We start from the raw sequence: 25,797 nt of genomic DNA on the forward strand, positions 1-25,797 counted from the left end.
CGTTAATTTTGTTCATATGAAAATGAGCAGGTCCAATGAAAAACATGGCCACCTGGTGGCGGGGCATTTTTCATTATATGGCTATAATAAAACCATGTTAACACTATAGAAGTCACATTTATAGTCCAATCTGTATGAAACTTATTCAGAACATTCGACTAATGAAATATTGGCTGAGGTTGAAAATTGGTAGTGTGAGCTCAAAAACTAGGTCAAATAAAAAACAACATGTTAGTACTCTAGAAGTCACTTTATTGGTCCAATCCTTATGAATCAGCCCGCACTTTTTCAGAATGCTGTAGTTATTGAAAATCTACAAGGTCCAATTAACTGTCAAAAAAAAGTCATAATTTCTTATGCTTACACCTCATTTATTAACAATTTCCTTTTTTTCGTCTACAAATCAACAAACAATGGACCACCTTAACAAACACTTGACTTTCGCAATTAGATGTTTACAACCCTTACTTATCATTAATACTTTTCAGGTGAGCAACCAGGGCAACCATGGCCCTCTTGTTTTGTGAATTTTGTAAGTTAGACAGGTAGGAGTGCAGTGACACGCTATGGGTCCCACATTATGCAGCCTCATGCATGAAATGACATTAAAAAACATCCAAATATATGCAGGATGACACAGAGTGACAGTTACCCACTAAAACATGAGGTAAATGAACTCTGCACGTTTACAGTATGCACATTAGTTTAAACTGCTAGGTGTTATGTCACAAATGCAGACATGATGTAACCAGTGCAGAAAGGCTTTTATTTTTGTATTACTTGAGCATGTGATGTTATAAAGCAGATATGTAGAATAGACAAATGAATGGTTCATTTGATATCTGTATCATGTGAATGCATTACATGTATATCATACAGAGTACAAATACTAAGCTTGAACAACATGACTCAATATCTCATGGTAAAAGGGATAACAAAACATGTTTTGTAACACTAAAGAGCACAGTGGTCTTAAAACTGAATATGGCATTGCTTTGAACAACATTATTTTACACTCTGTAATTTGAATAGTAATATTTTGTTTGAGGATGATCATTTTTGTAAGACATTTTGTAATGATAAAACAAAAGGTCAAGTAACAGAAGTTCAATGACCTTAAATAGCACCAAGTCCTCCCTTATCCCCAGGACATAGTATGTCATCTATGTAGTTAAGGGTAATACAGTGAAACCTGTCTATACTTAACAGAATTTGGACCAGGTCGATTGGTCCTTTTTCTGATGTGTTCCATAAATGAAGGCATTTGCAGAATTCAATAGTCATTAACTATACACCATATATATACTGATAGTTTACATGAATGTTTGATAACGTACGTAGACAGCAGCATGCTATGCATTACAGGGTTGTTATTGACAAAAATTGGAGCTGCACGGTCAACTGGCTAATATAACACCCGTGAGGCTGACATGCCGTGACCATTTAAACATTCCTTGACATAACAAGATGAAACAATAAAAACAGTATGTTATGCCTTTGACCTGCCTTGCATAGTCCTTATTAATAAATTGAAATTTTAAAGTATTCTCTTTAAGAAACTTTCCTTGGGTAGTAAATTCATAACAATGATTGCTTATTAACTTGGTCTGTATAAATATGGATATTACTTGCGGAAGCAAACTGACAATCCATATGCCAAAGGCGTTGATACCATCCTGTAGGCCAGTTATTAAGACTATGATGACAGACTTATAAAATCATTCATGTATGCACGAAGGTCATCTGCACATAACTTTCACAAGACTGTGTATTTGTATTAACTTCTGTTTTTATGCTGAGAAACAATTATTTTCTTCAAAAATTGAACATTCAACAAGTAATTTTGGATTGAAATATTCTGCCAGTTCTGAATTTTCTTTTGCATCCTTAATTTATTCCCAAACTAAATAGGTCCCTTCTTTCGTCACATTTAGCTACAACTAATATAGTACAAAATTTGCACTAAGCTTCTGACATCATCATGATATTTGATACAAATACTCAAAAGAAAACTGAGTTTCAAATTTCATGGTCACACCTAGCAATGGCAAGAAAACCATATTTTATTTAAGATAGCCATTACAGTAACATAATTGATAGTATCTTATAAGGTGTATTCAATAGATACTCCGATGTGCTATCATATTAGTAATTATATTACGATGCTTGAACATTAATTACCAGAAAGAAATATTATATATGGATATCAAATTATATAATCCAAGATAAACTGTGATGTAAGATGTTTTAGAAATGCATTTTCAAACACATAGTGTTAAATTTTAGGGATAGTACCAAAGTTCAGTTGTTCATAGCATTGATAATTATATCAATAGAAATTTAGATATTGATATTAAACTAAGAAGCCTATAGAATTAGAAATAATTATTGTTGCTTATAATAGAATTCTGACATAAACAGTCAATTCTTTTGTGGTAATACATTGATAGTTGACTATACTACAGCTAACTTTTCATGTAAATCAGCATAATAGTCACAATTTGATATTTAAGGACAATTATTACATAATAACATGCATTCAATGCATAAATATGTTCAACAAGGTTTCAAAAAATACCACACTTAAAATGGTTTATTCATTATGCAAAGATATATGGCCAATGTTATGAAATGATATGCGGGTTACGTAAACAGGGCACATTGCCTATAGCATGCCTTGATAAACACGGAGAAATATTGAGGAACATTTTGTACATGTCTGTCTTGTCCAAGTTATATAAACTGTTGTTTTTTTTCTAGGACTAAGGGAGGTTATTCAATCAGAATACAGTGTCTGTCATTACAGAGTAACCTGGTTTTAGGTAAGTAATGAAATAAGAGAGAAAATACAAAAAATTAACTTCAAAACAAACAGATAATAAATTACCAAGTAACATAAGAATTAATTTCTCTACTGGAAGGCAATACATCCTTTGTATCTTTAAAACCAGTGTGACATGTTAGATGATGTACACTCATTACCACATTCAAAACAAAGGTATCAATTATCTGTGTTTACATTATCTTTTTATATAATGAAAACAAAGACAATAAATGTATCAATATTATATGGTAATAGGGTGGAATACCATTATGGGTGAGCACACTATGCTGTTATATAAGTTGACATAATCTTACCTTTAGATCTATAACTATTTTTATTAAAAAGGGTCATTCTGAATGATGATTTTTGCTTAGAATCTACTCTATTGCACTTAAGATAAAGGCTGGTACTTTGAATAATTTATCTGTACATTATACACGCCTATTTGTCTCTACTGTTAAGTCCATGTCACACAAAGATAGTTTTACACATGTATATTAATTGAAATCAGAAACACACTGTGAAAGGACTGGGCACAAAGCATCCACAAAAAAGTTAAATTTATTTATTCACATTTTATGATTAAGTTCTTATTATGTCCTTTAATGAGACAGCAAAACCCTTGCATGACTTAATAGTGTACAGGGTAGCTGCTGACCAGATTGTATGGATGTGCAGTCAGGTCAAGAGTTACACTTACGGCTATAAAGTCACTCAAGTTTTCCTGGTCTCATTAGTGGACAGGGTAGCTCCTGACAACACTGTGTGAATGCGCAGGCTGGTCTGAAGCTACACTGGCTGTTTATGGTATAAGACCCATTTTCACATTATGCTAATAAAATAATCAATACAAATTTGGCCAAATATTAATATTTTCCATCAGATGCACGAGGAGATAATAAATTATATTAAAATGACAGACCATGTTTATAATGCACCAAAAGCAACACATTATTCAAATTTAAAACCACAACAATTACACCAAAAGATTAATTATAAGAATGAGATGACAACATTAGCACGAATTTATTTCAGCAAAATTAATTAATTATACCAAATGCCGCACTATAAATTATGTAATTACATTTTGCGGTAACATTATTGCCTAAGGTAGATGTTAATGAGAAAATAATATACAACAGGGGCAAAATCTGTTACGGTCGTTCACTCAATTAATCTTTATTAACATACAATGAGATACAAATCTCAATTTAACTTGTTTAATGTGAGCTTTTGACAATGTACTTCATTAGATTGTATGATCGCTTCAAACTGATACCACATCTTTTACTTCTTAATTGAAAGACATATGAAAGTAGATTGACTTAAAATAATAAAGTGTAAATTAAGAATACACATAAACACTGATTATAACAATTGCCTATGCAACGGGAAAAATAAAGAACCCCTAGACCCTCCAACCCCTAAACCAGTCACACCCCAGTGTACTGGAACCTTGATGTGGTCACAGAGCAGATGCCTTGAACAACAAATGCAATGCAATGCAGTGGTTGGTACACACAATATAATAGACATATATTTGCCTTCATATACATAATCATAATTAATTAAAAGCAAGACATGTGCAGATTCAGACCCGCCCTCCATGTTTGGATGTTTGGGCCCAGACATGTTGATTTTAGGACTTGCATACATACAGGCGGATAAACACGTAATCTTCTAAATGCCCCCACTATGTAGGGATAATATTATTAATCTTGTGCAATAAGTGGGAAAGCAAACAAGTAATTCTTGAAAACTATTTAATATAAAATAACAATGTATATCTATGACAAGACACAAAAATGTAAATAACAAAATCTGATTTTAAAACCAAATATTCTAACTATTTCATTAAACAAAATTAATAAAAATGTGTTTATATATTAATTAAACACATAGAGATATTTAAAAAATCAATAATCTTTCATAATGTTATTGTTACAGATGTGAACAAATTCCAAACTGAAAGTCAACTATATGAACTTTTATTTTTAAACATCTTTAACAAATCGCCCCAAAAGTTCATCAGCTCCTTTCCCAGGAGTTACTTCCCCTTTCTGAACTTTTGACTCCACCTCCTCAATCATTTCCCTTACTAGCTGATGTTTCATAAAAAGCTCCATAATATGGTCACGTATATAGTTCCACATCCAGACCTTATGCTGGCGTTTTCTCTTCGTGGTAAATTCCCCCGCCATTGCAGCGCTGGTTTTGAAATCAAGCATGTTTTTCCACAATTCAGGAATGCCCTCCTTGGTCAGAGAGGAGATCCTTAGAACCTGGATATAGAAAACACATGTCAATAGCTCATCAACAGGAAGATATGAAACAGAAATCACTTTCAGATACTGGTAAATAAATACAGGAACAAGTGTGTTTGGTTTAGTCTTCACACTTACAATCTTCTTTACTGGAAAGTTATTCACAATATAAGTCTATGATACTGTTTAAATCAGGATGGCAATGGGGCATAGTCAGGTAAGTTAAAAAAGGGCATTGTACTATGTTGTTTCATAAAAAAGGCCAAAAATGAGACACAAAGGCTTATCAGCCACGACACTTTCCACTTTTATATTTTTTGTTTAAAGGAACTATCTTCTTAGCAAAAATCGAGTTAAGGCGGAAAGTGTCTTCACAATGCACAGGCTAATTTGGGGTGACACATTACAGCGACATTTCATGCACAGCGACATTTCATGCACAGCGGCATTTCATGCACAGGAACAATTCTTGCACAGCGACATTTCATTCACAGGGACATTTCATTCACAGGGACATTTCATGCACAGCAACATTTCATGCACAGGAACAATTCTTGCACAGGGACATTTCATGCAAAGCAACATTTCATGCACAGGAACAATTCTTGCACAGGGACATTTCATGCAAAGCAACATTTCATGCACAGGAACAATTCTTGCACAGCAACATTTCATTCACAGGGACATTTCATTCACAGCGACATTTCATGCACAGCAACATTTCATGCACAGCGACATTTCATTCACAGTGATATTTCATGCACAGGGATATTTAATTCACAGGGACTTTTTATGCACAGCGACATTTCATGCGCAGCTACATTTCATGTGCAGCTACATTTCATGCACAGCGACATTTCATGCACAGCAACATTTCATTCACAGGGACATTTCATGCACAGCACCATTTCATTCACAGGGGTATTTCATGCACAGCAACATTTCATGCACAGGGACATTTCATGCACAGCGACATTTCATGCACAGGGACATTTTATGCACAGCAACATTTCATGCACAGCGACATTTCATGCACAGCAACATTTCATGCACAGCAACATTTCATTCACAGGGACTTTTCATTCACAGGGACATTTCATTCACAGGGACATTTTATGCACAGGGACATTTCATGCACAGCGACATTTCATGCACAGCAACATTTCATGCACAGCAACATTTCATGCACAGCGACATTTCATGCACAGAACATTTCATTCACAGCGACATTTCATGCACAGCAACATTTCATTCACAGCGACATTTCATGCACAGCAACATTTCATGCACAGGGACATTTCATTCACAGGGACATTTCATGCACAGCGACATTTCATGCACAAGGACATTTTATGCACAGCAACATTTCATTCACAGCGACATTTCATTCACAGCAACATTTCATTCACAGCGACATTTCATGCACAGCAAGTTTCACCTGTGGTTTCCATACTTCAGAGCGCGGCCTCATGTACTTGACAGCGCTGATATACTCCATCTGTATGCGGTTGGCTGCAGGAATGAGGTCGCCATCACACTTGTTTACAACTACAATGTCTGCTACCTCTACTATGCCTTTCTTTATGCCTTCAGGAAATATAAACAACTGACTGAACATTAACAACTTACTGGAAACATAAATATACAGGAATAATAAAACAGAGTAAGAGTGTATATAAGACACTGCCTCAGCTCATGATAAAAAGCACAGATTTGGGCTACTCTTCCAATATTATTATTTTGTGCATGTATAAACAGCTCAAAACCAATCAGGAACTAATTTGCATAATGTTATTATTTTACTTAAATCCAGTCCACATGATAGTTCTAAAATGTTTCAAACAATTAAGAAAGTAGATGTCCAGTTCAGAAAATGATGAGTGTAAGTCAAAGACCAACTAGATGTACAAATAAACTGTAACCACTCAACACATGTTTGTACACAGACAAATCCACTCGTCGTTCAAAAGGACTTGCTTCCACAAACAAAAAACATCTTTATATAAATGCTATGCTTCAAAAAAGGACAAATGAGCCAGAATTCCACAATTTCTGAAAGCAGCCACAATTCCTTTCTGTTAGATCCCCTTAAGATTGTTGTTTTCCAGCAATGAAAATTTGAGCAATTCTACCAAGAAGTTTAAGAAGAATAGATTACACACAATTTCAGGATGAACACACAGACGGAAGGACAGACAATTGCAATGCTTAATGCCTCCCACATTACAGAGGCACACATATCTGACATGAGATTTAAGGTTTCAGTGAGATCTCACCCTGCAGTTCATCCCCACCGGCAGGAGGAATGAGGAGACAGAACATGTCCACCATGTCAGATACCACAAACTCAGACTGACCTACCCCTGAAAGGAAACACAAAAAAGTGCAGTGTATATGTCAAACCTCTTACAGATTTGATAAACTAATATTATTGCAGAGGTTTGTATTATTCTTTGTCATCACATGCTACTTAATGTTGACTGAACAAGCCTTATGTCTTACAAACATAAATCACTGTTATCTATCACATTGGAATTCATTTATTTATACAATATATATGAAATAAAATTCATGAAACACCATATTATTTCTGCAAATAAACCAACAAATACCGTAATTACTCTAAGCATTTGGACACTCTAAATTTTTGGACACTCCCGTTTGTAGCCAAAATAATTATTTTTGGTTTCTCTGCATTTTCTGACATTTGGATTTTTGTCCATAATTGATGACTATAAACTTTTGGACAGTTTGTTTTACAATGCTAATTTACCAGAACTAAGAACTGTTACGCTTATCTTCTAACATCTCAATGCATTTATACAATCGGATTAAAGTCATAAAACATGGCATCTTATGCTATAAGAGAATGGACCATTTCATTTGTGTTATTAGGTAAATAACTATGTACACCGATAACTGACAATGACTTTACCAAACAGCTAAATCTGAAACATATGAAGAAGTTATTTATACTATACAGCGTATGTTTTACAAGCACGTACTATTATTCGTTGAAACACTTGACGCTTCACACATAGCATACCCATATCTGATCATCCATGCAATACAGTCCACTCTCGTTATCTCGAAGTCGGCGGGAACAAGAAAAAATATCGAGATAACGAGAGTTCGAGATATCCGATAAGGCGTTTTCAAAGAAAAAATGAGACGAACATTTACCTTGTTTTTAACATCTAAATACCTGCTAAGTGGTCTAACTAAAGCCGTCACCGTGTGGCATAATACACTCTACCTGATATAAACGCGTTTTTTCGAGGCACGATTAGTTTTGCTATTTAAATGCTTAAAATGACGTTTTAAGTATTACAGAATTGCATGAACACATGCGGTTATAATTTTTCCAAAGTGTCGAATAAACATCCGGTTATGTTGCTTTTTAAAGTTATGATGCATTTGACGTCCAATCAAGACGAGGGTTTTCCATCTGAACATGCGTAAATCACGTTCCGGAATACTGAACTGTACATGTACAGTTTGTAGTTTGAAATGCAAAGTTAAATCGATTATTAGTCCATGATCAAATAAAAATTAAAAGCCATTTTGAGTCTTGTCTTTTTATCTTTATTATCTTTATTACTCAATATCCCCAGAGTGACAGTTAAAGTGACAGGCCTTACTCAAGTGTTAATGGCTAACGAAATAACACACGTGTGATCATTGATGCAATTAACGGATCAATTTCCTACCGCACAGTATCCGGAGCAGCCTGGCGAAGCGGGATGGTGAAGTATCAAAGACAAAATTTCTCACCTTTTGCCGACACTGGAACAGTTATTCGCACTTCGAGATAAACCACAGTAAATACATGTAAAATCGAGACTCGGGACAAAATTTTATATCGACATATCGAATTATTCGACATAACGAAAATCGAGATATGCGATGTTTATTTATATAGATAAAGAAGGAAAAACGTTGGGACATTGAGCTTACTTCGACATATCGAGAATATCGAGATATCCGATGTCGAGATAACGAGAGTGGACTGTATTTTTAGAGTGACTCTACATTTTTAATCAACTGTTGTTGTTTTTCTCTTAATTTTTAAAATCTGTATATTTGGAATCTTTTTTGTATCAAAATTTTTGGACACAATATTAATTATATTTTAAAGTGTAGAGTAATTATGGTTATCAATGTTGGTAATGATCACCTCATTTGTCAAAGCAAGTTTTATTTGTGCTTCATATTTCAATTTTTCATTTGATGCTTCATCATTCTTTTCATCAAAGATTTCTCAAGAAACAGTGAGAAACTAAAACAAGAAACCGTCGGAGACGGGTGATGCTCCCCAAAGTTTTTTTTCACAATATTGCACTATATATTCAGATAAAAGGAAACGTCTTGAGGGGCGTAACTTTGGACAAAATAATACGATGGATGGTTTAGCAACTAAAAAATTTCAAAGGGCCATAACTTTCTAAATAAATCATCTAACCAGAACCCACAAATAACATGCGCATCTCCTCAAGGTAGTTAAGCTTCCCATAAAGCTTCATTGAATTCCAGTCAGTAGTTGGGGAGAAATAGCCCGGACAAGAATTGCACTATATGTACAGTTAATGGAAAATTTCAAAGGGCCATAAGTCTGTGAAAAATCATCCAACCATAACTGGCTGGTAATACGCACATCTCCTTTTGGTAGTGAAGCTTCCCATAAAGTTTCATTGGATTCTGGTCATTAGTTGCTGAGAAATAGCCCAGACAAGAATTGCACTATATGTACAGTTAATGGAAAATTTTAAAGGGTCATAACTCTGTAAAAAATCATTTGACTAGAACCCACTAATAATATGCACATGTCCTCTTGGTAGTGAAGCTTCCCATACAGTTTCATTGAATTCCAGTCATTAGTTGCTGAGAAATAGCCCGGACAAGAATTGCACTATATGTACAGTTAATGGAACATTTCAAAGGGCCATGACTCTGTGAAAAATCATCCGACCAGAACCAGCTGATAATATGCACATCTCCTCTTGGTAGTGAAGCTTCCCATAAAGTTTAATTGAATTCCGGTCATTAATTGCTGAGAAATAGCCCTGACAAAAATTTTGCACGGACGGACGCACGGAAAGACGAAGTGGTGACTATATGCTCCCCCCAAAATTTTTAAGGAAGCATAAAAAAGGAAGCTAATCAAAAAAAAAAAATGAAATAAGTCAATGACAAGAAAGGCAACACTTAAAAAGAACACAACAATCAAAACATGTAAACTAACCTACAGTTTCCACCAAAATGATGTTATAGCCAGCTGCCTCACACACAACGATAGCCTCATTGGTTGTCCTGGTAACACCACCTAGTGACCCCTTGGAAGGAGAAGGTCGTATGTAGGCATTGGGGTCACAGGAAAGCTCTGGCATCCGAGTTTTATCACCAAGTAAAGAACCTGATTAAAATAAATGCAGTTCATGAAAAATTCAGGCAGACAGATCAGACACACATGATATCCAGACACTTTTCAGGCTATAAGTGCACACATAAGGTGGTCAAGAAACATAATTCATACACAAGCTATTCTAATTGCAAGATAAAAACTTATTATCAACGGATTTTTAAGCTGAAGATCACACACCCTACCTTGCTTGAGAAACCCCATGGACAAAGTAGTACATGGAAAACAAATATACGTAATTGCCTCAGTTTATTTATCAGTATATTACATGTTTTCTAAACAAGAAACACCTCAATGAAGGCTATTCACTATTCTAACAAATAAATCTCCTTCACCATTGAGCGATGTTTACCTCCAGTCTGGGAGGATGATGGGTCTACAGCTAACACAGCCACTTTGTGACCTTGTTTAGTGAGGAACTTCCCAAATGCCTCAATAAAAGTGCTTTTTCCCGCACCAGGTGGGCCAGACAATCCTGAATTGCAAACATAAATATGAGCATCATTCTAGCCTGTGCATAACGTGTGGTCCCAGATTAGCCTTCGATGTCTGCACAGGCTAATCAGGGACCACACCACGCTTTTATAGAACTTTTCATTCAAAGGAAGTCTCATTGTAGCAAAAATCCTGTTATGGCAGAAAGTGTTCTCCCTCATCAGCCTGTGTGGACTGCATAGGATAATTTTTCATGACTTAACCAACATGAAAAAAAAGTAAATTTTCCAAAAACAAGGCTCACATCTATAAATATAACAAGTACCAGTAACACAGTTAACGCAACAATAAAGTTATTTGCACAGCTGATAGTTTGTACTTAGCACATGTACAAATGTGTCTTGTTCTGATAAAACTGGGCATAAAACATGTGCGTAAAGTGTCGTCCCAGATTAGCCTGTGCAGTCCGCACAGGCTAACCAGGGACGACACTTTCCGCCTTAACTTGATTTTCGGTAAGGAGGGACTTCCTTGAAACTAAAAATACCATTGAAGCGGAAAGTGTCGTCCCTGATTAGCCTGTGCGGACTGCACAGGCTAATCTGGGACGACACTTTACGCACATGAATTAAGCCCAGTTTTCTCAGAACAAGACACAAATGATCGGCACAGTAAATGTACAGAACAATTTTATCAAGTATCAATTAAACAGGAACTTTCCTTCAGAAATAATGTTGGATGCTGATGATAATTAATTTATTCTCACCTATTCTAAAGGTATAATTCTGTACCCCTGCTCTTTGTTCCCTTTCTTTATTATATTTTAGTACATCCCCTAAAAGGACTTGAGCTTGTTCTTGTTTCTTTGGGTGAGTTGACTCGACAAGAGTGATAGCTTTTGCCAAACTCCCTCTCTTGCCGTCTATAACACCTTGGTACAAGTCTTTTACATATTCTTCATCTTCTTGTGTAATGCTGCTTTTTGAAAGAGTTGCAAAAGTTGATAAATTAGAATGCGTGCTGACATAGACATTATTTTTGTTGAATCTGAGCCTTGTTGAACTTTCAGGCCTTTTAACAGAATGATGAAATCTTTGGAAAACTAGTTCACTTTTTGCCAGTCTGGATATAGAAGTTAAATCTGCACATGCTGCCTGACTCCTGTTGATTTCAATACAAATTGATGAAGGAACTCTCCGGCATATGCACTGCATCATTCTTAACTATAGCTCACGTGTGCCTGAAATACACCGAACAAAATACAATGTAGTAGTGCTTGATAATAATCAATAGCAAACAAAAAAGAAATTGATGACTACCGGTACGTCTGTATTTACCAGGAAATTGACAGTTGAAAAATGTACCAAAAAGGGTGATACATATTTCAAAAGGCTGTGATATTACATGCACCAAAGAACAATTATCTTACAACTTAGTCTTAAATACCATATAAGTTTTGAACAGAGACATACAATAAAACGAATGTATATTGATTTAGCAAGAATAAAAATATTGTAATTGTGTGTGGGCCAGAAAGGAGGCAGGGAGGCCTGAAAAGGTAAACATACCTTTTTAGTGAAAACAAAAATCAGATGGCAAACTTTGTATAACGTAAGTGACTTTATGTACTGTTTTAAAATAAATACTTTAACATAAATGGAATTAATATTCAATATGAAACATTGACAAAATGCACAGAAGCACTTGCAGATTATTATTAAGACTGGTGCTGTATAGGTTTCGCAAACAAAATATAGGAGTTGCAATTTAAACCCAAAACAAAGGAATATAACTCTCTCAAAATTCATGGAATTGTGAAAAATATTGACAATATACGTAGAAGCACTAGCAGATAATTATTCTGTACAACACTGGTTAAAATCACACTCAAAATGTAGGTGGACTTGTGTAGAAAAGCTTAAAATATATTTATTTAAACAAAGGGCATTACCCAATATAAAATCAAGCAATTTTGAAAACCTGGACTACATGCACTGTAGCACTGTGAGTTAATTAGAGGTAAAGGCATGATGAAAATTGCATAAATGCAGTAAGAGTTGTGCACATATGTTTAATGCTCAGATTTATACAAAGGGCAATAACTCCTTAAAAATAACATTATCGCAAACCTTGAACAAAGGTTCTATGCCACTAACTAAGATTTTGTTTTTAAATATGAAAATTGCACTTAACAAGGAAGAGTTAATGGGAAAAGACAATGTTATTGGTAATTTTAAACAAAGGGCAGTAACTTGTTCAAGAGAATTTCAAGAATGAACAAAGTGCAATAACTCTTTCAAGAGAATTCAATTACAAAACCTTGGAAATTTGCACCAAGTAAAGATATAATTATGTAAGTTTGATAAAAATGTATGGAAAATAATGGGGGAGTTGTGCACTCATCATCATATTTATAACATGGGTCATGATAGGAGTACATGTAGATATGTGGATTGTGGTGAGTTGTACGCTGAAACTTCAATATGCATTTTTAACAATGGGCAATAACTCTTCAATTGAATAATAAAGTAATAAATAATGCACAAAAATATATATTTAAAACATAAAATCGATGCTTATATCTGATTCCTTAATGATTCAAAATACAAACCAAATTAAAACAGTTTACTGTTGTTGTTGTTGTTCGACTTTACGAAAACACGGTGCGTCCTTCACCTCTTGCTATTCATAGCAATGAAAGGTCACTGCCTTCGTCCAATATATATCCGTGTTATTAATAGATGTAACGTTATGCACCATTAAAGCCAGGGTTGTACAAAACGGTCTACATCTACATCTGCATTGTACCACGGAGTGTATATTGACAGGAGATGAATCGAGTATTTGACCCTTACTTTAGTAAATTCAATCTTATGCAAAAACTATTCATCCGATTTTATTGGTTTATACGTTATCTTGTTGCTTATTAATTCCTCTTTCAAAAAAATATAACTTTTAGTATATTCCTGTTGTTATTAATGGATTTATAGCGAGTTAAACACAAGAAATACAAATTTTATGTTTTACCACCGCGCGTTTTAACGTGTCGTGGCTATCGATCTTTTACGATTAGCGTACAGCGAAGCGCCGAGGTTATACATTTTGATGTACCCACTCACGTCTTTTGTTAAATTATAGTTTCATTTCTCGGCCGATTTTGACAAATTATATATCATTAGAAAGCTTACGTTACGCAGTAAACAGATATATCAATATATATTAAGTTTTTCTTCTGATTTCGACAGCCCGGCGAGTTATAACTTTAACTTTTGCAAATATCATACCGTTTTGGAGTTTTAGAATCTAGATTTACGGTTGACATGTTCGTACTTAATACCAATTTGTAGCGTTTATATTTGGAGTTCAGTTTTAAAAATTACATCTTGCTTAGGAGAAAAGAATTCTGTATACGATAGAAAAAAATTTTGTTTAAAAACCAAAGTAATTAAGGAATGAAGGCGGGAAAATGTAGCGCGCGTTCCTAACGCACTGAACTGATGCTACGGTCTTGGCGATTATGCTTTTGTTTAGAAATCGGCCATTGAATTTCTTTTGCCATCTTATTATATTTTTTATGGAATATATTGTAGTATTTTGTTCACGAAACATATCAATAAAGCTTATTATAAATGAATCTTAATAAATTAACGATTTCAGCTCTTGTTTATAACACAGAAAGGTTGTAAAATTTATGATGAAACAGCGTATATAGCGGACCCTCTCGATATTATTCGGCTTTGCATGCATACTTGAAATAAAATGGGTGTCAAAAACATTCATCGTTTGCTGTTTATTATCAACAAGGTAATTATGTATAATTATTTGAAATGTTATTTACCTTAAATTATCAATTTATTAAAGATTCTTGAAAATCACGGTCCGTGTTACGCGGGTCATTTCGTATTTTGACATCAGGGCATCATGTCCAACTATTGAAAATCAGATTTTTTCACCGGGACGATGACGGCTTGGATTTAGACAGGCAGACAGATAGTTTATTCAGACTTAAACAACAGTACATCGTCTTCAACTCAAATATATAAATTATTTTTAGACGAATTGTTAGGTGATTACACATATAGCAGTGATGATTCTGAGAATGTTGCCATGTTTCTTATCCGTGTATTCTAGAGTCCATGGTTTGAGCATTTTTATCGCGGTGTTCAAAAAAAGATATCTCAATAATCTTGTTTATTGATAGATCTGTGGTTTTATTGCCCCTGTGTTCAGCACAAACCAATTATCTCGTTATGATCAGATACTGTGCCGACCAATACTAAATAACACTATGGTGTCATACGCCACAGCAGGGACCTATACTTGTATATTGGTCCCTAACCACAGGTGGCAATGTCTGGTCAGATTACACTTTTTATGATACCTCCATGTCTTCTCGTGGTATTAGTGGTCATTTCTTGGAGTAATGTAACGCCCAATACTCAATTTTGCGTTTATGAGATATGTAGCGTATTGAAAACATTTATAGTCATCTGCCCATACAGATTGCCATAAACTAAATACTGTATAGATGTCAGCCAGCTAAATCACAATAATTATAAGTGCTTAATACCTATACATGTACATTTTAAACATTTAAAAAATCTAATACGTAACATTTGACGTATTTAGCGGGTACCGGTAAAAAAACTCCGTCATTTCGTAGTCCTATAAAGAGTGTATGAATAATCTTTCCGAAAAATACAAATAATACAGTGTTTTAATTTAGAATTCTATATATTTATAACTCTGTTAACTTATAAAGATATTTCAATATACATGCATAGACAGTTGACCGTGATTTTCAAGAATCTTTAAATAATTTTAATTAATTTATAATTTATGGTTAATAACCTTTCATATAATTTTACATAATTACCTTTTTGATAATAAACAACAAACGATGAATGTTTTGACACCCATTATATTTGAAGTATGCAAAGCCGAAAAATATCAAGAGGGTCCGCTATACATTTGTATACGCTGTTTCATCATAAAATTAACACCCTTTCTGTGTTATAATCAAGAGCTGAAATCGTAAATTTATTAAGCTTCATTAATACTTAGCTTTATGGATATGTCTCTAGAACAAAATATTTCAATATATTTCATAAAAAATATAATAATCATGGCAAAGGAAATTCAATGGCCGGTATCTAAACAAAAGCATAATCGCCAAGACCGTAGCATCAGTTCAGAGCGTTAGGAACGCGCGCTACATTTTCCCGCCTTCATTCCTTAATTACTTTAGTTTTTAAACAATTTTTTTTTCTATCGTATACAGAATTCTATTCTCCTAAGCAAGATGTTATTTTTAAAACTGAACTCCAAATATAAACGCTACAAATCGGTATAAAGTACGAACATGTCAACCGTAAATCTAGATTCTAAAACTCCAAAACGGTATGTTATTTGCAAAAGTTAAAGTTATAACTCGCCGGGCTGCCGAAATCAGAAGAAAAACTCAATATATAATGATATATCTGAAAACTACGTTACGTTAGCTTTCTAATGATATATAATTTGTCAAAATCGGCCTAGAAATGAAACTATAATTTAACAAAATACGTGAGTGAGTACATCAAATTTATAACCTCGGCGCTTCGATAAAAGATCGATAGTTACGACACGGTCACGTGACTTAGACACGACAAGATATTTGGCGTAACGGTCCCGTTTCTTATCCGTGTAATCTAGAATCCGTGATTGTACGTACGTCGCTGCCGTCGAACTTGACGGGTGGTGAGAAGATAAAGTAAGAATGAGAAAATAGTAACGTGAGGAGAGTTTGATAGTCAAAAGTCAGAAGGACAGTACAGATGCGTCCCCAGCTACGTTTCATTCCTCTCCCTCATGCCTCTTCGGCTACGGTGGCCGCGGAGAGGATTGAACCTCAACCGGCACAGCCATGAGGGGTCATTGGGGGTTACTTTGTATCTGGCGCTGACGGCTTTATTAGATACTTAAGGATGCTAGTCCCTGCTTGAACGATACCAAGTCAGGGGATTCGGCAACAGCGGCTGGTAAGCTGTTCCAGGTTGGTATTATTCCGGGGGAAAAGCTATGCCTGTAATAAGATGTTGATGTGGAGATAAGCAGGAACTTGGTGGAATGGCTTGACTGGGTCCTGCTTGAGCCTGGGGAGAGATATTTTGCTACTGAGATGTCTATGAGATCGTTTGATATCTTGTAGATCATCGTCAGCTTGGCCTTGGTCCTTCGTGACTCCAGGGTTTCCCACTGCAGGTGATCAAGCATGGATGTGACGCAGCTGGTGTTATGGTAGCGGTTCGTCACATACCTGGCTGCCCTTCTCTGGACCATCTCCAGTTCGTGAATCTGGTCCTTCTGGTATGGGTTCCAGACCGTGCTACAGTATGCCAGGTGTGGATGAACGAGGGAAAAGTAGGCAGCACTTTTTACCTTCTCGTTGCCAATCCTTATAGGTTTCTGCGGAGGAATCCTAGCGTGCTGTTGCCTTTCCGTGTAAAGTTCTGGATACGAGGCTTCAAAGACATGTCTTTCGTCAGTTCCACCCCTCGGTATTTTGCCGTTTCTTCACTGGCAAGTATATGAGTTTTGAGGGTGTAGTTGTGCAGTATTGAAAATCGAAAATCTGTGAACACGCAGGATGATGCACTTCTCAGAGTGCAAGGACATTCCCCAGAGCTTCTCCCATTGCCACAACCGATGGAGGTCTTCCTGGAGATGGTCGCAGTCGCTATCGGAGTCTATTTGTCTGTATACCACGCTGTCGTCCGCAAAGAGTCTTGTATTGGATGAAACTCTAAGGAGGAGGTCGTTTATGAATACCAGGAAGAGGATCGGTCCAAGCACACTCCCCTGAGGCACTCCGCTGACTACTGGGGCAGGATCTGAGGTTGCACCATCTACCACAACTCGCTGCGTTCTGTCGGTCAGGAAGGCTTGGATCCATTCCAACGTCTGGCCGTGTATACCATAGTGGTGTGGTTTTGTCAGCAGACGCTTGTGGGGGACCTTGTCAAACGCCTTACTGAAGTTTTTACGCGGATTGGTAAGCACGCATCTCCATATGAACTTACTATGATAAAGTCCGTGGAATAATGACATTATTTCTTAAAGAGGCATAATTCGTTTTTTATGAAACCATATTTCACACGACACTGTGCACTTAATATTAACTTCAAAGAATCTTCGGATTCCGGATACTTAATGTCGCCTGTCGACCTCTGAGTCTGATGTAGAAACACGATAATCGAAGCGACGCACGACATAATGCTCGACAATTTAAAACAAAAAGCGACGATTAAAGATAACATACGAACATATGTTTGCCAATAATAATCAGCATCGAAAATCAAGTGTCGTTCTAAATATCGTGATTCGCGTTGGATGTCGCAGGACACCCTTTGGTCGATACACGACAATCAAAGTGACACACTACACGACAAGCGACTATATAGACGACGAATAGCGAAATTTTATCGCGCATATGTCGTGAAATTAACGATTTTAACCCATATGGAGCAGGACACAAAATAATTTGAGCGACAGCGCGACCTAGAAAAACGACGGAATATGATGTTGAATATGATGTATGGCGTAGAATTGTTATTCTCTATAAATGTCGTCCGATTACCGGAAACGAACAATTACAAACGTGCGCACATCTTTCTTGCGATGACTGGAGTGCGGAAAGGCACCGATCGCTTAGGGGAGATCCCAGTTTACTCAAGCGGTTTGCCAATTGACATGTATGAAATCTTTCGGTGAAATTTAACTTTATTGTTTTCAATGATAAATGAATGAATGAACCTTTATTTTTGCAAATATTTCAAGTTATTAAAATACATTTAAAAAAAATCTTAAGTGCATAAAAGACGGGTTTTCTTACAGTTGTTGGCGATATCTTAAGGTATAAGAATAAATAATTGAATACGTCTAAATCGGTGACAAAATTTTACGTTGCGTGAAGAATAATCTTGCAGCATACATGGATTTTTTAACAAGAAGACAAGCTAATTAAATAAAGTAATTCTAATGTATTTCAAATTGCCATAAGCTGAATAAAAATCTGCTTTGTATGTACCGGTGTGTTTACATCCATAAAGTTTTATTGGGGACCCAACAAAGTACTGCTATAACTGCTATTACTACAACTGCTACTACTACTCCTACTGCTACTACTGCTACGTATACTCCTCCTCCTCCTCCTCCTACTACTACTTCTACTACTACTACTACTACTACTACTACTACTACTACTACTACTACTACTACTACTACTACTACTACTACTACTTCTACTACTACTACTACTACTACTACTACTACTACTACTACTACTACTACTACTACTACTACTACTACTACTACTACTATAACAACTACTACTACTACTACGACTACTACTACTGCTGCTGCTGCTGCTGCTGCTACTACTACTACTTCTACTACTACTACTACTACTACTACTACTACTACTACTACTACTACTACTACAACTACTACTTCTACTACTACTACTACTACTACTACTACTACTACTACTGCTACTTCTACTACTACTACTACTACTACTACTACTACTACTACTACTACTACTACTACTTCTACTACTACTACTACTACTACTACTACTACTACGACGACGACGACGACGACGACGACGACGACGACGACGACGACGACTACTAATATTACTTGTAATACTTCTTCTTCTACTATTACTACCATTGATAATGTCACCATTTCTGCAACGGCTTCTCCCATTTCCACTTTTACTGATACTGCCACTGCTCATGCTAATATTACAGCTGCTTCTTCTACTACTTTATTTCACGCGCCCGAAGTGTTTCCGGGGCAATATTTATACATGTAATTATAAAATTAAAATATTTTCTGAACGTTAAATAAACGAGAATTAGTTCAAACAACTATTTAAAATGTAATTCATCTAATTTTGTTAACATAAAACACAAAATCACACACTTTACAGTACAAGTCTAGTTCAAAAAGGCTAGACCACTGAACAAGAAGATATTCAGTCTTTTTTATTTGATGATTACATTAATATATTTAATGATCTTTGTAGTGTATATATTTCAAAGACCATATTGAATTCAGTCGTTATTTGCTTACTATCCACGAAGTATCGGGTTTAAGCGATACAAAGGTTACAGGCGAGGAAATCTCTTATGAACACGGTTGTCATTACATTTATTTACGACATCGAGTCATCATGGGCAAATTCTTTTGAGGATTACATGTTTTTCAAAAGATAACTTTAGTAACTAATAAGCGCAGTCAACTTTATCGTGCAAATCATTTTGGCACACAATGTTTAAAAAGAACGCTTACATAAAACATGTAAGTTTATTCTTGGGACCGTGGTCTCCTAGAAGGATGCTTGTCTATAAATCGGAAGGTCCCTGGTTCGAATCCCGCTCTGACCACGGAATGTTCCTGTGCAAAAAAACAATCCCACGCTTTCTTCTCTCCACACATGAGTATACATGGGCACCGGGGAGGGAAATAAGCCAATGTGCCGTGGCTGCATACTGCGCCGAATGTAAACGGACAACTTAGATCCCAATGATCGGGGGTTAAATGTCAAAGTCGGTTGAAAATGAGTCTAGTATCATAATCAGAAACATAAACCAATTCCTTCGTCTTAAGTTTAAAAAGGTCATTTTCGCCATGTTCTGAACGACGCCTTGATTGTAATTTACCCCGTCATATCTGGGAAAATGCACATTTATGAAACTGATTGGCAAGTAGCTAATGTTTTGTTAGTGCTGCCAGTTACACAATTTAGACGCAAATCTTTTGTTTTGAAATAACATATGCAATTGGGAGTTCTACACAAAAGCCAACCAATGTATTAGGTTTTTAAGATTCAATCGTGTCACACAATACACATGTTCTCACAATATGGAATGCGTTGTTATAACATGTGTACTGTTATGTACATTTTAAAATAAATTTATTCTATTTGAATCACCCTATATCGTTCAATTTACCAAATCAAAACAAAATCTTTCTGTGCTCACGTATACATCCTAGTTCCTTTGTAATTTATTGTTCGATTAAAAAACACTTAAGGTCATTAATTTAGCGTCACCTGGATTGTTTATTACTGCATCGCAAAAAGAGGAGGAACCAGATATCAACGCCCGTGATTTTCAAGTTTTGTTGGCTAAGCATACCGGGTAGTTACCGTGGCCATGTCACTACGGACCCACCGGCAAAGTTGGACTTGTCCGCATGTTCAAGTCTAGTTCTAAAAGGCTAGACCACTGAACAAGAAGATATTCAGTTTTACGAACGGTCAGCGTGTTGTCCACTGGGATTTGTTGTTGGCATGGCGTGATACATGGTTAAACATCATACACAAAGAAAGCTTTATTAAGACCTATAGGAAGTACAAACACAACGTATCAAATAAAAAAATACATTTGAAAAGTACAGTTTTATTGTTAATGATCTGTAAAGATCATTTAATTGCTAGCTATAAATGTCGAAGAAAAAACACTATTTAATGTAAATGTAATCAAACTCTCACACACATATAACCTGTAGTTGAGCTAACAAATGTACACTTATATCATGCATGTTATGACAATATTTAGAAATTTTTGAAAAAAAAATGTTCATAGATCATGTAAAAAGGCAATGGTGATGATGGTACATGCATGAATAATTTCGACAGTTTACAGTTTCAAAGAGATCACCATACTTGAAAAATATGTCTAAAATTCTTAGTTTCTTTTTACTCGTAAGTTATATGGGCTTTTCGGCGTATCCTCGCCGTTCGCAGTGCTGCTGTTGTTTGCCGCTTTCCGACTCGGGGTCTTCTGCTGTCTGGGCGGCAAGAAGTCTTCACACAGCACCCAGGCGACGTAGCCGGGCACGAGGATCCAGATGAGGGAGGGCACAAACACCATAAATTCCGACAAGAAGTCGAACGTGTGGCCGCCTGTCCCCACGTCCAACGAGTAGAGGTCGAAAATGACAGTCTTCCAGACCACCATGACGCTGACGATGATGGCTAGAAGCTTCGTGACACGCACCGACTTGAGGACATTGAAGTAGACTACCAGGTTAATGATCGACTCGATGATGTTGCCGCTTTGAACACAGAGACAACGTGGAATATAAATATCGTGGGGGTTTTATTGAGAAATAACGTCAAAAATATAAGAGTATCGTTTTGGACGTACTTGTTCATACACAGCAAACACTATTAATATAAATTACGCATTACACAAAAATTGAGCCATTTTACACAAGAACTTTGACATTAAAAAGAAGAAAAAAATATGCAGTCAATTAAAATACATACAGTCCCTGTGCCCATACAAAGGAATCGGTTGCATCACCGTAATGCTTGTCCCATCCAATGTAGTATTTGTCTGTATAAAAAAATTACTCTATTGTTTTAGATATTTCCATTTACAGTTATTAAACTTGAATGCCAATATTCTACAATTGATATTCAATATTTGTAAGAAGAAAATGAAACTAATCTGGATGTTTTTCCGTTATGCATGTCAATAAACGAAACGTAGCTCTTTTCTAGAGTGCTTGCTTCAAAACAGTTTCATAGTATAATGTACTCTTCGAACAGATAGAAATTGATAATAAACTCTTGTTCTATAATTCTTTAACTTGAAATAATTTCTAAAACTATTTCAAAGTCAATTCGCTCCAAAAGCTGATTCATAAAACATTTGAGCCGCACTCAGGGAAAACCAGGTTTAATGCATGTTCACAAATGCTTATCAGCGACTACACTTTCCATAAAACCAGGTTTAATGCATGTTCACAAATGCTTATCAGCGACTACACTTTCCATAAAGACTGGATTTTTGTTGAGAAGGGACTTCCTTTTAATGAAAAAATGAAAATTTCTATAAAAGCGGAACGTGTCGTCCCTGATTAACCTGTTTATAATGCACATGCCAATCGTGGAAAACATTTTATTCATATGCATTGAGCCCCGTTTTCCCAGATTGCGGCTCATATTATTGTGCATTATGACCATGATGAAATAACATAAATGTCGTTGTACACGTAGCACGGTCCGGAAAGTTCATATCACTTTAATAAGGTGCCAAGTAATGCCCCATGTATTTAGACAAACACTTAGTACATACAGGCGAAGAAGAAGATCTCGAGGCTACCCCCGGGTAGGGAGTGGGGCCTTAGCACACAGAAGGAGCCGTCCATGATACAGATGACGCTGGAGACCAGCAGCCAGTTCCGAACCCAGCTGGGGATTGCGCGGTCCATAGTCGTCATCGCTCCTGTCAGGTAGAAAACACAATCACACGTATTGATGGAAAATTATACGAGATTGATAAGCAAATCTACGAATCGCCCTATCGTTTTATATTCCGTAAATATGTGTAACTCTTGCATATGTATACATACTGGTCCTCGTTCCTATTCAACGAGGCGATGCCTATATTACTCGGAACACACAACCACAAGGGATGTTTGGACACGCTTTTGTTACTGGCCTTGTTCGGTGAAGTTTTCCCGGTATGCTTACCTTGTGCAAACGACTACATAATGTTCTAAAAATATTTTTTTTTGCGTTTACCAGTACCATAATTAGGCACAGTAGACCGCAAAAAGTGCAAATAGATATGGGTGTTGAATACTCAAGTTCTAATTGAACATAAAATTAATTTTCAAACAAATAAATACAACTCTTACAATCCATCCGATTTCCTAAACCAATGCCGCCGTTACAAGCTTTCTTACATTAATTGAAACAAGAGTACCGGGTATGTACCCCAGGTATGTATGCCATACTGCATACAGCAAATTCCGAAGGGTCTTTATCTTTATTGATTATTGTAATTTTACTACAATGCACTACAATCCATTCAATACAATAAAAGATGTGTCTAAATTATTGGATATGTTACTTCCATAAAGACTTCATTATTTGGTCTTATCGTCTTTGTTACATTTGTGGAATTCGGTCAAGATAATATCATTATACTGTTCATATCTTAATGCCATAATTTCATTATAATATTGCTCTAAGTTCTCCCTCCTGCGGAATACGTAGGAAAAAACGCACTGCGTATTAGAGCATTTAAAACAAGCCAGGAAACGTTACTATAAATTAAGTCTTAATACATTGCAATTAATGTTTTCGAATTTGTCATAACAAACAATAAGAAAGCGGTGCTCATCGTCAGAACGCGTGGTATATACCGGTAGTCCGTTGTCACTACAATTTAGATGCATAGCGTATTTGAGTGAACGTGGGGATGTGGAAAGCTATACAGCTAAGTTCCTAAGTGTCATTTTAATACATATACCCTCAAGAGAAACATGTAAGTTCCCAAATGCACTGTGATCGTCTTGAACTGATAACTAAACGTATTGTCAAGTTTAGTCGCACCTTCATGTATTTGCGCCAAGGAACAATGTAATCGCCCGTTACGCAACATGAACACTGTAAAATATTTTAAAGCTTCACGACATGACTTACTTTCAACACAGATATGATAGATTGAATGCTATGTTTAAAAATACCTTTCAAATCAGCGCTATATGAATCAAGTGTTGTTTGCAATACATTCGTGTGAACAATTATGCATTTACTAAATATACCATCCCACGCATCCCGCGGATCTCAATGTTTCAGTACACAAATATTTTGATTCGGTCACTCTGGTAAACTCGGGCTATTGTCTAACTGGCATTTACTATCATTAATACTTTTGTACATATCTCTACGCACAATTACTTCTAAGCAGGCCTCATGTCATTGAATGACGGGCCACCTAATTTATCCAGTTCTCATAGGTAAGCGGAAGTGTAAGAAGGTTCCTGTCAGCATTTATATTTGAGCCGCGCTCTGGGAAAACAGCGCTTAATGCAAATGCGTAACGTATCGTCCCAGCCTGTGTTAATCTGTGACGATACCTTACGCCCATGCATTGAGCCATGATTTCTCGGAGACTAGTTCATCTTAATTATTTCTGAGTTCTGAAAGTCCCGGTTCCTTCGAAAGTTTATTCAACCGATCGGCAACTTGTTTTCTGTTTCTTATTAAAACGGTTGTGTTCCATTTAAAATACACTATTATTATAGCGAAATCATATTTTGCCAATTATGTTCACCGATGACAAATATATTTACTAAGCTTTCATAATCATCCGATACAAAAGAAAACTCATGCATGCAAGTCATACGTAAGAATGTGGTCAAGATACGGCAATTAATTAATGCAATTAAATTTCATTTGTAAACATAAAATAATTCCGATAATTTATGCAATAAAGTGAATAAGTAATTGCAAAAGCAGGACATAAGAACAAGGTTTTAGTGCGACATAAGAAAATCATTCAAACATACAAAACGAAAGTACCGAGAGCTTTAACAATGCATCACTAACTTACAAAAAACATCAAGTTTTAAAATAACACCGTTGCTAGGAAATATTTACTTGCAAGCAAATCAAATTTGTATTACCTGTTGTTCCGATTTACAACAACTAAATTTCGACAGGTATATGGCCTTTGCTCTTCTCAGATTTCAATAAATATCGGTCTTGTGTACATCATTCCATTTAACCCACCACTTAAGTAGCGTGGGTGACCCGCTTTCGAAACCAATACAACTCTTTGTCTACGAGTACGAGTTGTCGCCCTTGCCATAAACGTTTGTATCGCGTTAATGTAGCAAAACTTGCCTGGGGAGTGCAAAATAGAATGTCGTAAGTTGCAAACTGAGGTCGAAACAGTAAAATAGACGCAAAGTAGCTACGACAGCTCACAATAACACATGACACCACTGGGAATTAACATTGAAACACTCTGCATCAGAATAGTTGAACGTCTTTTTTGCAA

General features: G+C 36.0%; 2 protein-coding genes across 3 annotated transcripts; both read right to left on the reverse strand.

Annotated features, from left to right (window-relative positions):
* Window positions 1-4,573: 4,573 nt before the first annotated feature.
* LOC127876768 (methylmalonic aciduria type A homolog, mitochondrial-like) lies at window positions 4,574-13,698 on the reverse strand. 2 transcript variants are annotated; one of them, XM_052422237.1, is made up of 8 exons: window positions 13,554-13,698; window positions 11,709-12,182; window positions 10,860-10,982; window positions 10,335-10,501; window positions 8,799-8,874; window positions 7,365-7,451; window positions 6,527-6,675; window positions 4,574-5,106 (listed from the first exon to the last, which is right to left on the reverse strand). In XM_052422237.1, exons 2-8 carry the CDS (start codon window positions 12,157-12,159, stop codon window positions 4,819-4,821), a joined length of 1,341 nt encoding a protein of 446 aa, XP_052278197.1. In that variant the 5' UTR covers window positions 12,160-12,182; window positions 13,554-13,698; the 3' UTR covers window positions 4,574-4,818. The 2 variants fall into 2 exon arrangements, with proteins under 2 accessions (XP_052278197.1, XP_052278198.1); XM_052422238.1 differs by lacking the exon at window positions 8,799-8,874 and having other exon boundaries at window positions 10,331-10,501; window positions 13,554-13,697.
* A 7,612-nt stretch (window positions 13,699-21,310) lies between these two features.
* Window positions 21,311-25,588, reverse strand: LOC127876782 (uncharacterized). The gene is made up of 4 exons (XM_052422257.1): window positions 25,421-25,588; window positions 23,080-23,229; window positions 22,266-22,335; window positions 21,311-22,051 (listed from the first exon to the last, which is right to left on the reverse strand). Exons 2-4 carry the CDS (start codon window positions 23,222-23,224, stop codon window positions 21,682-21,684), a joined length of 585 nt encoding a protein of 194 aa, XP_052278217.1. The 5' UTR covers window positions 23,225-23,229; window positions 25,421-25,588; the 3' UTR covers window positions 21,311-21,681.
* Between the last annotated feature and the right edge of the window lie 209 nt (window positions 25,589-25,797).

The sequence above is a fragment of the Dreissena polymorpha genome, chromosome 4, assembly GCF_020536995.1.
Source record: "Dreissena polymorpha isolate Duluth1 chromosome 4, UMN_Dpol_1.0, whole genome shotgun sequence".
In the NCBI taxonomy this organism is placed as follows: domain Eukaryota; kingdom Metazoa; phylum Mollusca; class Bivalvia; order Myida; family Dreissenidae; genus Dreissena; species Dreissena polymorpha.